The sequence below is a fragment of the Sturnira hondurensis genome, unplaced genomic scaffold (assembly GCF_014824575.4).
Source record: "Sturnira hondurensis isolate 20B ecotype Veracruz unplaced genomic scaffold, ASM1482457v3 Scaffold0020489, whole genome shotgun sequence".
Classification (NCBI taxonomy): Eukaryota; Metazoa; Chordata; class Mammalia; order Chiroptera; family Phyllostomidae; genus Sturnira; species Sturnira hondurensis.
The window spans coordinates 656,144-669,753 of NW_028093120.1; the positions used below are offsets into that span (position 1 = coordinate 656,144).

General features: G+C 40.3%; 1 protein-coding gene across 2 annotated transcripts; it reads right to left on the reverse strand.

Annotated features, from left to right (window-relative positions):
• Positions 1-1,974: 1,974 nt before the first annotated feature.
• On the reverse strand, positions 1,975-12,917 carry CWC15 (CWC15 spliceosome associated protein). 2 transcript variants are annotated; one of them, XM_037029741.1, is made up of 8 exons: positions 12,811-12,917; positions 11,422-11,561; positions 10,727-10,839; positions 10,012-10,100; positions 8,510-8,623; positions 5,152-5,270; positions 2,658-2,818; positions 1,975-2,244 (listed from the first exon to the last, which is right to left on the reverse strand). In XM_037029741.1, exons 2-7 carry the CDS (start codon positions 11,550-11,552, stop codon positions 2,689-2,691), a joined length of 696 nt encoding a protein of 231 aa, XP_036885636.1. In that variant the 5' UTR covers positions 11,553-11,561; positions 12,811-12,917; the 3' UTR covers positions 1,975-2,244; positions 2,658-2,688. The 2 variants fall into 2 exon arrangements, with proteins under 2 accessions (XP_036885636.1, XP_036885635.1); XM_037029740.1 differs by having other exon boundaries at positions 1,975-2,818.
• Positions 12,918-13,610: the final 693 nt, after the last annotated feature.

A 13,610-nucleotide genomic window follows, 5' to 3' on the forward strand; every position in this document is an offset into this window, starting at 1 on the left:
GGAAGTACCCCTAAGACTGCAGTTACAGCTGTGATACCTGTCTCCAGGTTTTGTCGACTGTGTGAGTAGCTGAGTATCTCAGGCTGTGTCTGTTCTAGAGAGTGTATTGTAAATATCTCCCTGCCTTTGCCTACGTTTGTGCTAGGTTACCTGTTTCCCGGCCGCTGCTCACTGGACCAGCCTTGTATCAGAACACAGACATCCTATTGGCCAGTGGAGCATGAAGCCTTCCATCCAGGGAGGCCAGGAGCAGGAATGAGTGGCCTATAGTTTGGGGGGGCAGAAATCTAGTCTTGCAAAAGTGGGACAATCGAGAAGCAGAGTAAGAGCCGGAGAGAAGAGGTGCCTTTCAGGTATTCTTAAACTACACTTGAATTTCAATGAGTTTCTGCTGCTGGGTCTCTAATCCCAGCAACCAAGAGCATCCCTGTCTGGCTATATCTATTGCCTGACCCAAGCTGAGGGGCTAGGGAACCTCTTAATTCAAAAGCTAGACCTTTTTGGTAGAACAAATAGGCTTTCAAACTTTCATCCAGCCCCTGCTGTGCTAGTAGAGGCGGATAGAACACGTGTGAAATATCTGCTATGCACCCGACACGCTTCCACTTTATTAAACCCACCAAACTCCCTTACAATGGTCTCGTTGCTATGGTTTCACAGGTGAGGAAAATCCGAAAGGCTAATGAGCAGAAAGAGGCAGTCAAGCACACCAGTCAAGACTGGGTTTTAGAATAAAGGCAGTGCCAGGTTTGAATCTGGCCCTATCCCCATAAAGATTTTTGACTGCTTGTTTTCTTACAAACTTCAATTGCCTTATCTATGAAGCAGGTATAAAATGCTTACCTTACAGGGAGTGGCGTTGATTAAATGGCTGCCATGCAAGCAGGCTAGGTGAAGTCGGTCTCAGTAAAGCCTGCCGTGAGGGCTGGCCATCACACGCAGGTCCATCTGGCTTCAAAGCCCTGGCTCAGCATGGGCCCTGGGAGGGACTGGACAGATTCCCCAGTCGAGTCAACCCAAGAGCTTTGGCAATGAGGAAGCAAGGTATTTTAGCTAAGGCTCTTACCCGCTCCGCAAATCTGAGGGCCAAAACTTTTTAACATTTACATGTCCTGGATTTGACTGGTTAAACTTACGCTGAAACATGTCAGGGAAAGGGAGAAATCACTGATGCTAGCCTTACTCTGATTCTTTCTGAACCTGTCAGGCTCAAGGAGAGAATCTGAAGTGGGCCTTTGGAGTAATGGTATACCCAAATCAGACCTGTGTTGGAAATCTGACATCATCATCTGTAAGCTCTTCCACATTATCTTAAGGCACTCATTCATGCTCTCCATCACATATTAACTTTGATCCACTCTGCCTGAATTTCACTTTTCTTAACTTCCCATAATTTGGTACTTTCTTCATATTAAGTGTTGCTTTGAAGAAAATTGAAAATGTAAAGACACCTTGTAAATAGTGAAGTTGGAGGTAAAAAGCTTTAGTATTAGTGAAGGCTTAAGAAAACACTAGTTATTCAAAATTTTAAGTCAATAGCTCAGTTGGGACATAATAGGTGGAGCATGAACGTGGAGTCCAGGCCTGGGCTCCACCCCCAGCTCTGCTCCTGAGCTGCTCAGGCTGTATACACGCAGTGTCCGAGCTTCCACTAGGGCTCTGGCTGTTCTGCCACAGCCAGCTACCTGACCCACAACCCAAGCATGTGCCTGGACTGGGAATCAAACCTGTGACCTTTCAGTTTGCAGAACGACACCCAACTCACTGAGCCACACCAATCAGGGCTGGTCTCAAACTTTCTATCACAGTGACACCCATAAAATCACAGCTCAGGTTTAGAAAAGTTTCATTTCCCGGCTGGGTAGAGGCATTCCCACTTTCCATTTACACACCCTTCCCAGACAAGATACAAATAAGCAAAATCCAATTTCCACAGTTTTCCACAGTTTTTATTTCATGCATTGTTTGATTTAAAATTTTTCTTAGGCTTTGTTTCTAATGTGTCACTGTGCAAACTGTCTCTCACTCCAGAGAAACCTGGAGGCTGGGGATCCAGAACACAGTGAGGGCCACAGGCCTCCCAGGGATGCGCCAGGAGCTCGTCTTGGGCCAAGACAGGAGCCTCTGCAAAAGACACCCCGGGCTCCCTCATTGGGAGGGAGGGAGCCTTCCTGGTTGATGACACATTTCCATAGCATCAAGTGGTCCAAAATGAAATGAATCTCTTTCATCTTTCACCACACTCTTTTAAAAAACAGAGAAGATATCAGGACTTAACTGACCATAAATCAATGTTAGAGAAACAAGGAGAAAAAGTTAATGTACAAAGAAACACAATACACACACAAAAATATGCAGTGTTTTATAAGCTGCATACAGTTCAACAAAAGAGTTGGGGAACACAGATATGGTTATTTACATTATGAAAAGCATTCATTACAAGAAGATAATCTTTCCAATTTTAAAAAGAAAACATATGAGTGGAAATATTGAGACTGGAAGCTGGGTTAAACAACTCCCAAGTCCTTATCAAATAAGGTGTCAATCAAGGAAAAGATATTTTGGAGCTTAAAATTAGGGAAGCCTATTCACAATTTAAATGGAGGGAAAAAAACAAACCAAAATAAAGTCAGAGTGATTGTTTAGTGATTGTTTACATTTTATAGTCTTTAAGCACATAAAACTGCACTATTTAATATATTTCTCCATAAACTTTTTGTGGAATTCAGATCGCAGCGTATCATTGACAAATCTTTTGTCTTTCTTCTGATCATCTACTCCTTTTGCACAGTTCTTGAAAACAACATCATCATCCCACCTGAAGGAAGAAAGAAAATACAACATTCTTAAAATGTCTGTATTAGGAGAGAACACTATGTGAATGGTATGTATATAGAGAGGCAGCAATTATACCCAAAAGAATAAAATAATTTTGAATAGGTTGTAATCATGCACTATAAAGAGCAGAAAGGGCAATTTCCTATTCAGAACATAGAAAACATTCTTATTCTCCAACACAAGAGGCTTTGATCAACTCTGCAGAAATACATAAATTCTCATTGCACACCTATCAAATGCTTCTGGGTCTAAAAAGAAGTAGTTGATACCACCCTAATTAGTACAGACAACTCTAGATAATAACTGACCAATATACTGTAGTTCAAATGGTGTGGTTTTAAGGATTTTTATCAGTTAACATTTAGTAATCATCCCCTGTGGCATTTACTTTTTTGGACAACAAAAGGAGAAGGAAGTACTGGCATATAACAATTAAGGTTCTTGTATATTACTGGTGCCCACCTGCACCAGCCATAAAGAAACCGCAGCTGAAGAGCTTAGGGCAGAACTGTGGTTGCACTACTCTGGCTGGGTTTCATTATGCACAAGCACACAAAAAAGAAGCACCTATGCAGGGGCTATAAAATACATATTTTACAGAAAATCAAGAGTGTAATTTCAAAGTATCATTTTTGCATATAAAGCACAAACCCATTATGTAATATATATATATAGCACATACTCTCACAGACACATGTAAAATGAAAGGCCATGTAATGTGTGTTTATGTACACATGTATACATGCCAGAAGAAACTACACATGAAAAATAAGCAAAGAACGTGGGCATCTTTGGAAAACAGTGTTAGGAAGGTCATGATGGTGCAGGACCCAGGTACGTGAAAAGCTGAGCAGAGCTGGGTCAAATGTGACCTGCATATTAAAACCCGATCCAATGTCCAAACAATTCCATCTGAATCTAAACAAGGCAGAACAAATTATATACTTTAATATGAATATATTCAATGTAGCTTTTTCTCTATCCACTCTTCCATGTGGCTACTGACTGCTCCTCCTTAGCCTAGGTTTTCTTCACTCAAAACTCATTCCATCAGTATTTGCTGAGCACCTCGTGCGTACCGGGCACCTATCTAATCCCTAAACATCACCCCAGGCTCAGTGCCCTGACCTCTCCCGCTAGCTGTATTCCTTCTCCAGGTGCCCTCATCTTGCCTTCATGGCTTTAGAAAACTTCTGTAAGTTGACAGCTTCCAAATTAATTATCTCCAGCCTGGATTCTCCAGAACCATTTCTCAAGCTCTGTATCAACACCTCCACATAGATTTATACAACATTCTGAATTTAATATGTCTTGTATCTGTCCAGTCCCCCACCCCACCTTTATAAGGTGATCAAGGAAGCCTACAGGGTTCCATGATCACCTTATAAAAATAACAAACCACTTTCCTCCCACTCAGCACTTCCTATAAGCTCTGTTTTACTTTCCTACATATCATTGTCTTAAGTACTATATTCAATATTTATTTATATTCTCTCCCCTTTCCTCCTTCTACTTCACCCCTCCACACACACACACCATGTGGAAGAGTTAACGTGCCAGGTCTGAAACTGCTATCCTCAGAAAGACCCACTTGCAAGGCTGACCCTAGGCTGGCATCTGGACACTGGGGATTCCAGGAACCTTCTCACTACCACTGCCTAGACTGTCTGTACAGATAACGCGGTTTATGCGGAACCCTTGTTTCCCTTCTGGGAGTCTGACCTTTGGTACATGCTAGGCAGATACCAGCCCGTGGGCACGGAGTCTCTAGTGGGCTTCCCTGGGCAGAAACATTGCATGTTACTGTATTCTCATTGCTAGGGGAAAGGACGTGCTCTGTGTGACACCTCATGGAAGGGACAGAGCATACAAAGGCACGCACCTGGACTGCTGTGATGCCCTTTCCCCTCATGATCTGTCACTATACTGTGCTTGCCATGGGTACAACTACACACTAACTCCCCGAGTCCTTCCAGTGGGTCCCTGAATGTGAAGGGCAGTCCCTGAATGTGGGGACCCTGTACACAAAGTTACACCTAAAATGTAAACTCTGTAGCATCAAAGGCTCAGTGCACTGCTCTGCCTCTAATGCTGAGAACAGTATCTGGTACACAGCTGGTTACTGTAAATAGCTATTGAAAGCAAGTTATTTCTTTCATTCTCTTTCTTCCATTATTCCAAAATGTGACAGAGTTGATACTGATCAGTTGATACTGATGTGCAAAGTGGGATTTTAAAAGCTCTATACAATATAGTTTGCTGCAAAACTCATAATCTGTGTGTATATATTTCTAACTCGTTACTGTATAGTACCTTCTTTTAACTTTGAAGTTGGCCTGAGGCTGGGATGGGCCAGTGAGATTGAGCAGAGGGTTTCCACTCAGAATATTTTCCATACGAATCCTTTCTTCTTCAGCTTTTTGCTCTTGTTCCTGTCAACAACAGGGGGAGATTCATATTTACTTATGGTGACTCCAGGGCCAACCTTCTCACACAACTCCTATTTTAAATGACTGTTGGTTAGGAATAAGCATTAAGGTAGTGGGGTTTTTTTTTTTTTTTTTTTGTCTTCAAAACATGCCAGAAAAGCCTCACTTATCAAAATAAGATAATTTGACATTTTTATTACAAATATTTCATGCATGCCATCCTAATATTTCATTAGTCTCTTCCAACTCTGAAATTTGTTGGATACATACTTAAATCTACTTTCTTTCTTGAGGTACACACAAAATTGCTTGTTTTTAGAGAGTACACCAAATACGCATTCTAGCAATTTAAGCACATATTAAACATCAAGACACATTTAGCAAAGCCATTACCTCCATTTTTAAAGGGCTATACATAACTGATTATAAATGCTTGTTATCTTCAATTACTAACAATGCAAACTTGCACCTCTAGGATTGGTGACAAGTTATTATTAGCCAAGAAGTACCTCCTGTAACAAGACAAACTATCAAAATTACACAGTTAACATGTATTTCTACAAATTTACCTGAGGTTTACCCATTTTGTTCTTATTATTTACTGGTACTCTCTATTTTTATACTTCTTATACTATATAATCATGTCCTTCCTCACTTTTTAGCATTAACCTCTTTAAATTCAAATCCCCATTTCCTTCTTAGAATTAGGAGAATAAAATGTCTAAAACCCTTAACCACAGCTTCCAATCTACCCGATTCCATGCCATCTGAAACCAAAGGCAGATCGCACTTTGCTGTGTTGGGGGTGATAGAAATGTATGACTTAATGGATCAAGGAAAAAGAGATTTTCTGGAAGTCCATTTAAAATATATCTGTGTTAAACCATTTGGAAAAACAACCTAATTTCCAATACATGTTAATGATACTTCATTTTAACATCCAAATATGAACACTGGGTTTCATTTTTTTATGAGACCAAAGAGTTGGAAGGTGAGAAAATTCAATTTTCAGGGGGAAAAATATTCCAGGCCATTGCTCAGACCTTTAACAGAGTCAGGAATATTCTCCAGATAGCTTTCTATAAATTATATATTTATTTTTAATAAATACTGATGCTGAAATTTAAGACATTTCTCTAAAATGCTAGAAAACTAGGAGTTCGAGAATACAATGTGTCCAAACTTATAATAATGCATGTGATGTAATACGATCCTGGCCATTCTAAGTTTTGAATATATCTCCTTTAGAGTTGTTGGTCACCACACAGCTCTGGAAAAAGAAGGTGCCAATTCTTTTCATTTTTAAGTACCAGGCACATCATGCGTTATGAACACAGGCTAAAGGCAGTGCAGCCTATCGGTCAAATCTAAACCACCCCATTTTGTAAATAAGATTTTACTGGAATGCAGTCTTGTTCATTCATTTCTCTACTGTCTGTGGCTGCTTGTGCTACAACAGGAGGAGCCGAATGGTTGCAACAGGGGCTTTGTGGCCCATTAGCCTAACATGGTCATGATCTGGCCCTTTACAGAAAAGTTTCCCAGCCCCCGACACAGGCAGAATAGTTTGAAGTGTTATTTGGGGACACTCAAAAAAACAACCACTAGGAAGCCTGGGAAACAGGGGCAGAACTAACAACCCCAGCAAACACCAACACACTTTTATACAGATTAGATGAGCCTCACAGAATTACAGGATCTTCTGTCTAAAATGTTTATCCTCCCTAAAGCTTAACCAATGCGTTTAAATGGCTCATCTTTTTATGCATTTACAACTGTTAGAAAACCAAACAGTATTTGGAATAGAACAACTGCCCTCTAGTGGTGTACAAGTGATATAAGGAATGTTCTTAAATCCTATTTTCTACAATGAGATATAAAAATTGTAAGCTATTATAGAAGTTTTTTTGCTATCTCATGCCAAACTTTGAAAAGAACTGAATATTAAAATATTTCTCTTTTTCCAATTTGAATTCTAGCAGTCTTCAAAGCCTATCCCAAATTTGACATCTTTTCTGAATTCTTCCTTGACCCTTCTGACCCACTGGAAGCCCACCTCCCTAGTTTCCAAGTATTAAATTAACCTATGTCAGTCTTTGGTCTAAGTTGTCTTCTTTTTTTAAACAGAACAATTCTTGGCTCAAATGACATCTTACACAGGTGTCATAAAAAAGCTGCTCTGTTCTGGCTAAAAGTGGAGGCTGGTATCTCAACTTGAACATCTCACAATGTATCAAATTTAACACGTTCTCAATGGAACTCATCACCTTGCTCTCCATCTGAACCTGCCCATCTTTCTGTATTCCCTGTGTTAGTGTACGGCACCAATATCTACCCAGAAAACGGGGTCATCTTTATTGACATCTGGCATCTGACAGCCACTTTAGATAGAGCTATCAAGGTCAATTCTACCTTCCTGATAACTCTATCAGCTTCTGTTCACTTCTTTCAATTCCAACTTCTCTTATGCACGACACTCAAAGCTGCACGTGAGGCTTACTGGTACAGTCTCCTTTCCAAGAACTGAGGGTACAACAGTTCTTCCCAATGTACCCTCAATACTCCTGCCAGAGCAATCCTTCAAAATTGCATATGCAATCTTACCAATCTTCTGTGGAAACTAACTAGCTTTACAAACTATATCCAGAACAGAGTGTAAACTCCCTTAGCATTTATTTACAAACCTAATGCTTTTAACCTGCTTTTGCCTCCCCAGTTTTATAGCTTATTTTTATTACTATGAATTCTTGTTAATCCTTACAACTATCTTTAAGTTAGGTATTCTTTTTTCTCCATTGTGTAAACTGAGAGACTGCTGACAGACTGCTTCAACAAGTCCTTGGAAAGAAGACTGGGGAAGGAGACCAGAGGAGAAATGAGGACAGCCTCATTCTATCGGTGAGTTCTTTGTAGGCCATGACTATATCTTAATCACTTGTGAGTCTTCTGACACTTAACTAACATTGACTAAATGTCTGTTGAGCAAACAAAAAATAAGTGAATAAAGAACAACTTGATAAGTATTATTAAGAAAAACTTGATAAGCATGTCTGAACTACTTGGAAAGAATTTCTAACATAACCAAGAGACTTCAATGTCACAAAATGATCAGATTTATAGGTCTACAGGTCCTATAATATCCTGACATGGCAAGGACAACTTCTAATATAATACCTGAATTAAAAATATACCCACTTTAGTTTATGCAGGAAGATATAAAATATTTAACACTTTGATTTTACCTTCCGGGCCTGCTCTTCAGCTCTTTCTTTTTTAATTTTTTCCAGTTCTGCAAGGAGAGCCGCAGTGTCATCATCATCACTCTCCTCTTCAAAGTCTTCATCTTCATCTTCCTCCTTAAAAAGGAATGTGACGGCCCAAGACATTAGAGAGAAAATTCACATTTTTCCTTTTTTCCCATAAAAATTGCACTTATCAGATAGATCTTTGGAGCAGGAATAATTTCCCTAATACAAAAGATAAATGCACCTATATATGATTAAAATCAACAACCAACCAACCAACCCACACACACAAAAAAGTTTCTGAACACTTACTAAAATGTCAACCTTTCACGTATTTTAGAGTATAATAACTAATAGTATAACAAAGTGCCTTTCAAATTTACAGGGTCAAAAGGCAATTTAGATATAAAAGTATTTCTAACATCAGAAAAGGAACACTTTACACCGATGCACAGTACATGTGTATATAGTGTTATCACCCTAAGAATCAAAAATAGTTTATTACAGCTCAAAACAACTTTAAACTAGGAAGAATAATCAAAAGTACAAAAAGGTTGCTAAATTCTCAGAAGAAACCAATTTCAAATGAATAATCATTAAGTCTCACTGAATTCCCCATACTTAATTACTGAATGATTTAATTCAATCTGTTCACTCTAGAATTGCTGATACATATGCTTAATTAGATGCTACTCACGAAAGGTCACTTGGATTTTTTTCACTGTATGTAGAAAGTGGCAAATTACTTAGACTATGGGTCCCATTAAATTTTAATGTTAACTAAAGCACTTGTCCTTAAAAACCACTTAGGTCACGTCCCTCCCTAAGCACAGAGGGGGCCCTAAGTGTGCTGCACACCTGGCCGGCATGGTGGGTATCTAACTCGGACAGGCCCTCGGCAGAAACTCTAGGGGCTGCTGTTGATGGGGCCCAGTCTGAAGAGTGCCCTCTGGAGGTCTGCAACATGGGAGCCCAATTACTAAGGTTTAACAGAGGGAATTATTTTTTAGGGAAGCATATTCTTTATTAGATCACTTATTTAGTTCTTGAGAGCTCAAACTTGTTTTTGAAGTTTGAATAACCACATAGTAACACTTTTTGTTTTAAAATCAACTATAAAGTTTGCCCTGACAAGTGTGGCTCAGGTGGTTGGGCGTCATCCTGCAGAGTAAAAGGTTGCCAGTTCAAGTCCTGGACAGGGCACATGCCTGGGTGGCAGGTTCAGTTCCCCACTGGGGCTTGTTCATGAGGCAACCCATTGAAACTTCTCTCTGATAGCAATGATTCCTTCCCCTGCTTTCTCTTTCTCCCTTCCTTCCTCTCTCTAAACGTAAATAAATAAAATCTTTAAAAAATGAAGTAAAATCAACGATAAGGTTTAGCATTTGAATAACAGTTAAGTAAAAATAAACGGCACTTCTTCAAGCCAAAAGAATAAAAACATATTTCAGAAAACAATATAAACTACTATGGTGATAAAAGGAAGAAACAAAACATACATCTGTTAGAGGATCATCTGCATCAAGGTTGGCAGCAGGAATCTGGTCTAACCGAGGCTTCTTTGACACTGAAGACGAGGTTGTATGTTCTGGGGATAAACAAACATTACAGCTTACTGCAACAAATACTATATTTCGTGTAACATCTTAGGGACCTGTGAGCACAAATTTAGATTATAACGGTCATGACAGCACGGATCGAAACCACAGTGCTTGGTAAATCAGTTCTTGGTAATAAATAGTCGTTGAATACATTAATGAAAGTGCTGATTTTAACATGCGAACTGTAGCCTCTCTCAGGAAACTTAGAGACTAGTTCACATATGCTGTAAATGTATGCCCCTAGATGCCTTCTAAGCCAGTGGCAAAAATGGGAGAACTTCACAGACAAAAACCATGGGGCCTCAAAATTTCGGCCCTTGTAAACAGTCAAAAACTCCTTTATCTGAACTGAAACAATGACTACTGAATACCCCCAGGTCATCTTGCTCCTTCCAATCCAGAACCATAAAAAGATGGAGCTGGAATCAGCCTCATTATCATCTCTAATCTAACCACATTATTTAGCAAAGTGTTTCAACTCACACCAATATTTAAAACAACAACAACAACAACCACAAAACAACAAAGTAATCTGTTACAATTACCAAAAACAAAACAAAACAGAAAACTACTGTCAATTTTATGCTACAAATGTCTGGGGTAGTGTTGGTACCTCGAGTTGGACGATCTCTGTTTTTCTCCCTGGCAGCAGCTCGCTCTCTCTCTTCCAGCTCTCTTCTGAAGTCACGGTTCCGAACCTCTTCAGGGGCATCCTGAGTGGCCTGTCTAAAGTAGAAACAAACCAGGAAAAAAATGTTTCTTAAAAACACACATAGCTGTAGCAATGGAGAAAACATCACAAAAAAGCAGCTTTGTCCTTGAGTCCCTAAAGTACAAAAGAAGGAACTGGACAACATTATTACTCTAACATGTGGGTGACTAACAGGCATCCTTGTGATATTCCCAGTATTTCAAGAACACTGAAATGAATCACATACATCCCTATAATAATGCTGCAGACCAATTTAAATGTCTACTTTTTGTCAGTAGGTCAACTCAGGTTACAGTAACACTTTTATTCACATATTGATTAGTACTGACAATGCATTGTTTTTCTGATATAATGTATTATTTTGCCATCTACATGTAGATATTCTTGATTAATGGAATTCCTGATTAAGAAATACCTGGTTGCTTTTTTATAACCATAAAGCATAATTTTAGTGTTAGAGATTCTACAGCATTCTACTCGTATAAAAATAAATAACTTAAGTGATATTAACCTAAACATGCTACCATCTCACGACCAGGCCATTTAACAGATTTCGTCTTGCTTTGTGAACAATAAAGCATGAAAGCCTTCATTACCTATATTTTATTTTTGTATGAGAGGGTAGGTCTCTACTAGAATACTGCTTCGAGAGTTGGCTCAAATCACCTTCTCCTTTTCCTCTCCCACCTCTCGCAGGTTCAAATGTTGGCCGAGCTGCTGTCGTCATCTCTTATGCCTTGAAGAAAAACAGTATCAAGTTATTTCCTATATCAAATATTCTCATTTCTTAAAGTGTTAACATCCATCCCTGTGAAATAATTTTGTAGCTCATTCCTCAAAACTTACTTAAATAATCTCAAACAAAAGTTCTCAAGAAAACAAGTAATGAGGCTCGGGGTGTACAAGGAATATGGCTTCTTAGGTAACTCCTACTGAGTACAAAAAATTCTGTTTTAAAGATCTATCTGAGTTTGTGCTCCTGCTGTCCTGGCTCTATAGCCCTAGGCAAGTCACTTAGCTTAAAATTTTGTCATCTGTGGAATGGGGATATTTCCCATAGAATTGTTTGACAAGGTCAAAGCCTTTGTAAAATACAGTATAGCCAGGACAGAGTTTTAAAAATTCTCAACTCCACCAGACTCCCTAATGTTCGCATTTTATCTAAACTCACACAACATAAAGTAGGCTAGTAACTACAAAAAGAATATTTAAAAATCCCACAAAAAAGATATTCTTATCACAATTACTGAATGTCTTGGATTAAAGTGTGCTAAAAACTTCAGTAACGGTTACCTGGGCAAAATCCTCCAACCTTTTTGTTGATCCACCTTTCTCTTACAGCCCCCAGCATAACAAAAAAACAGATCTTTTGTTGGTTATAATTTAAGGAATGCTGAAGAACACCGGAGCCTCGTCCCCAAAATGTGCTGATAAAATCAGAGACCCATTCTTTGTTACTTTTGGTTATGGACAGCCAAAGTAACCTCATAGTAGGAGGAGCAACTAAAACCCCGTCGAGCGTAGGAAAGAAAAGCAAGTGTGAGGGGGGATGCTGGGGGAAGTGGCATAAGTCTCTAGATTTTCAAACAAGGGAAAGGGATCGTATCCATAGGTGGATACAATAGGGAGAAAAAGGGTTTCCTGCCGCTTGGGGCGCCGCCGCCTCTCACACATCCCTGGATAATTGTCATTCCCGTCTCCCAGGAGTTCACCTTCGGGATGTCACCAGGAACTCGCTGACTCTACGCCGATTCGGAGAGGAGGCCCGATAGTGCTAACGGAGTTTGCAATGCTGACTCGGCGCTGCGCTCTCCGCAGCGCCCGGGACGCGATATGCGGCCCCCAACATTGGGTTCTGCTACCCGCCCGCCGCTCTGGGACCTCAACCATCCACGCTCAGTTCTCAGCCTGCAACTCCGATCCCAACCGCGCTTTCCCGTCCCACTCGAATAAGAAAGACAAAATACTGCTTTCCCGCAGCTCACCTTGGCTGAGGTCTGATTCAGCAGCCTCCGGAAATCACACAGACTCCACAACACCTCTTCGCTCCCAGAATCCCCTGCACCTGGGACCAGAGCTCCAGACCCGGAAGCAAATCCAAAGCACTTTCGCCGCTCTTCGAGGCCGAGGCAGCGACCAATCAGCAGAGGCCAAGGTAGAAGTAGGTGTGACGACAGCGAGGGGCGGGGCCGAAACGGCTCAGGGGGCGGGCGTTTGAAATCGGTGCCTCAGAGCTGATCCTAAACATCATTTTATACCTTCAAGAACCAATTACTTAATGTCTCTTCCGTCTTTTCCTTCCCCGACCCCCTCCCAGACTCCTTCATTCCGGTACTGCGTGGACGGAAAGCCCCGGTAGCCGACACCACGTCCCTGGCTAGCGAGCGAGAGCTTAGAAAAGGATTACACCAAACTGTTTAAATCCAACGGCTCCTGCTTCCTTTCTCCTGAGCTAGACCCAACAAGCCTAGAGAGTTGGGCAACGGAAAAACTAGTATTTTCATTTAATTGGATATGAAGAAAGAACACATATATACGGGGGCAACCACGATCTTTATAAAGGTACAATTCCTGCAAAAAAATATTAGCCTTCAAAGCAAAGGTTGTATTCGTATTGTTTGTTAAAATTTTTATTTAAAATAAGTTTTAACGGGAGGGGAGGTGTCACTATTAGAGATTCATTCATTTATTAATTGACATTGAGCGTTCAGAACGGTGGGCCCAACTGCCAGGAGCACGAGATGTAGTTATAAGATGGCTACTCGTGCATAGGCGAAGTTTTAAT

Excerpts from the sequence above, each read along its gene's own strand:
- CWC15 (XM_037029741.1), bottom strand. The coding sequence starts at position 11,552 with ATGACGACAGCAGCTCGGCCAACATTTGAACCTGCGAGAGGTGGGAGA. Across the intron at positions 10,101-10,726 it reads CAGAGATCGTCCAACTCGAG|AACATACAACCTCGTCTTCA; the intron begins GTACCAACACTA and ends GTTTATCCCCAG. Across the intron at positions 8,624-10,011 it reads CAGATGATCCTCTAACAGAT|GAGGAAGATGAAGATGAAGA; the intron begins GTATGTTTTGTT and ends TTCCTTTTTAAG.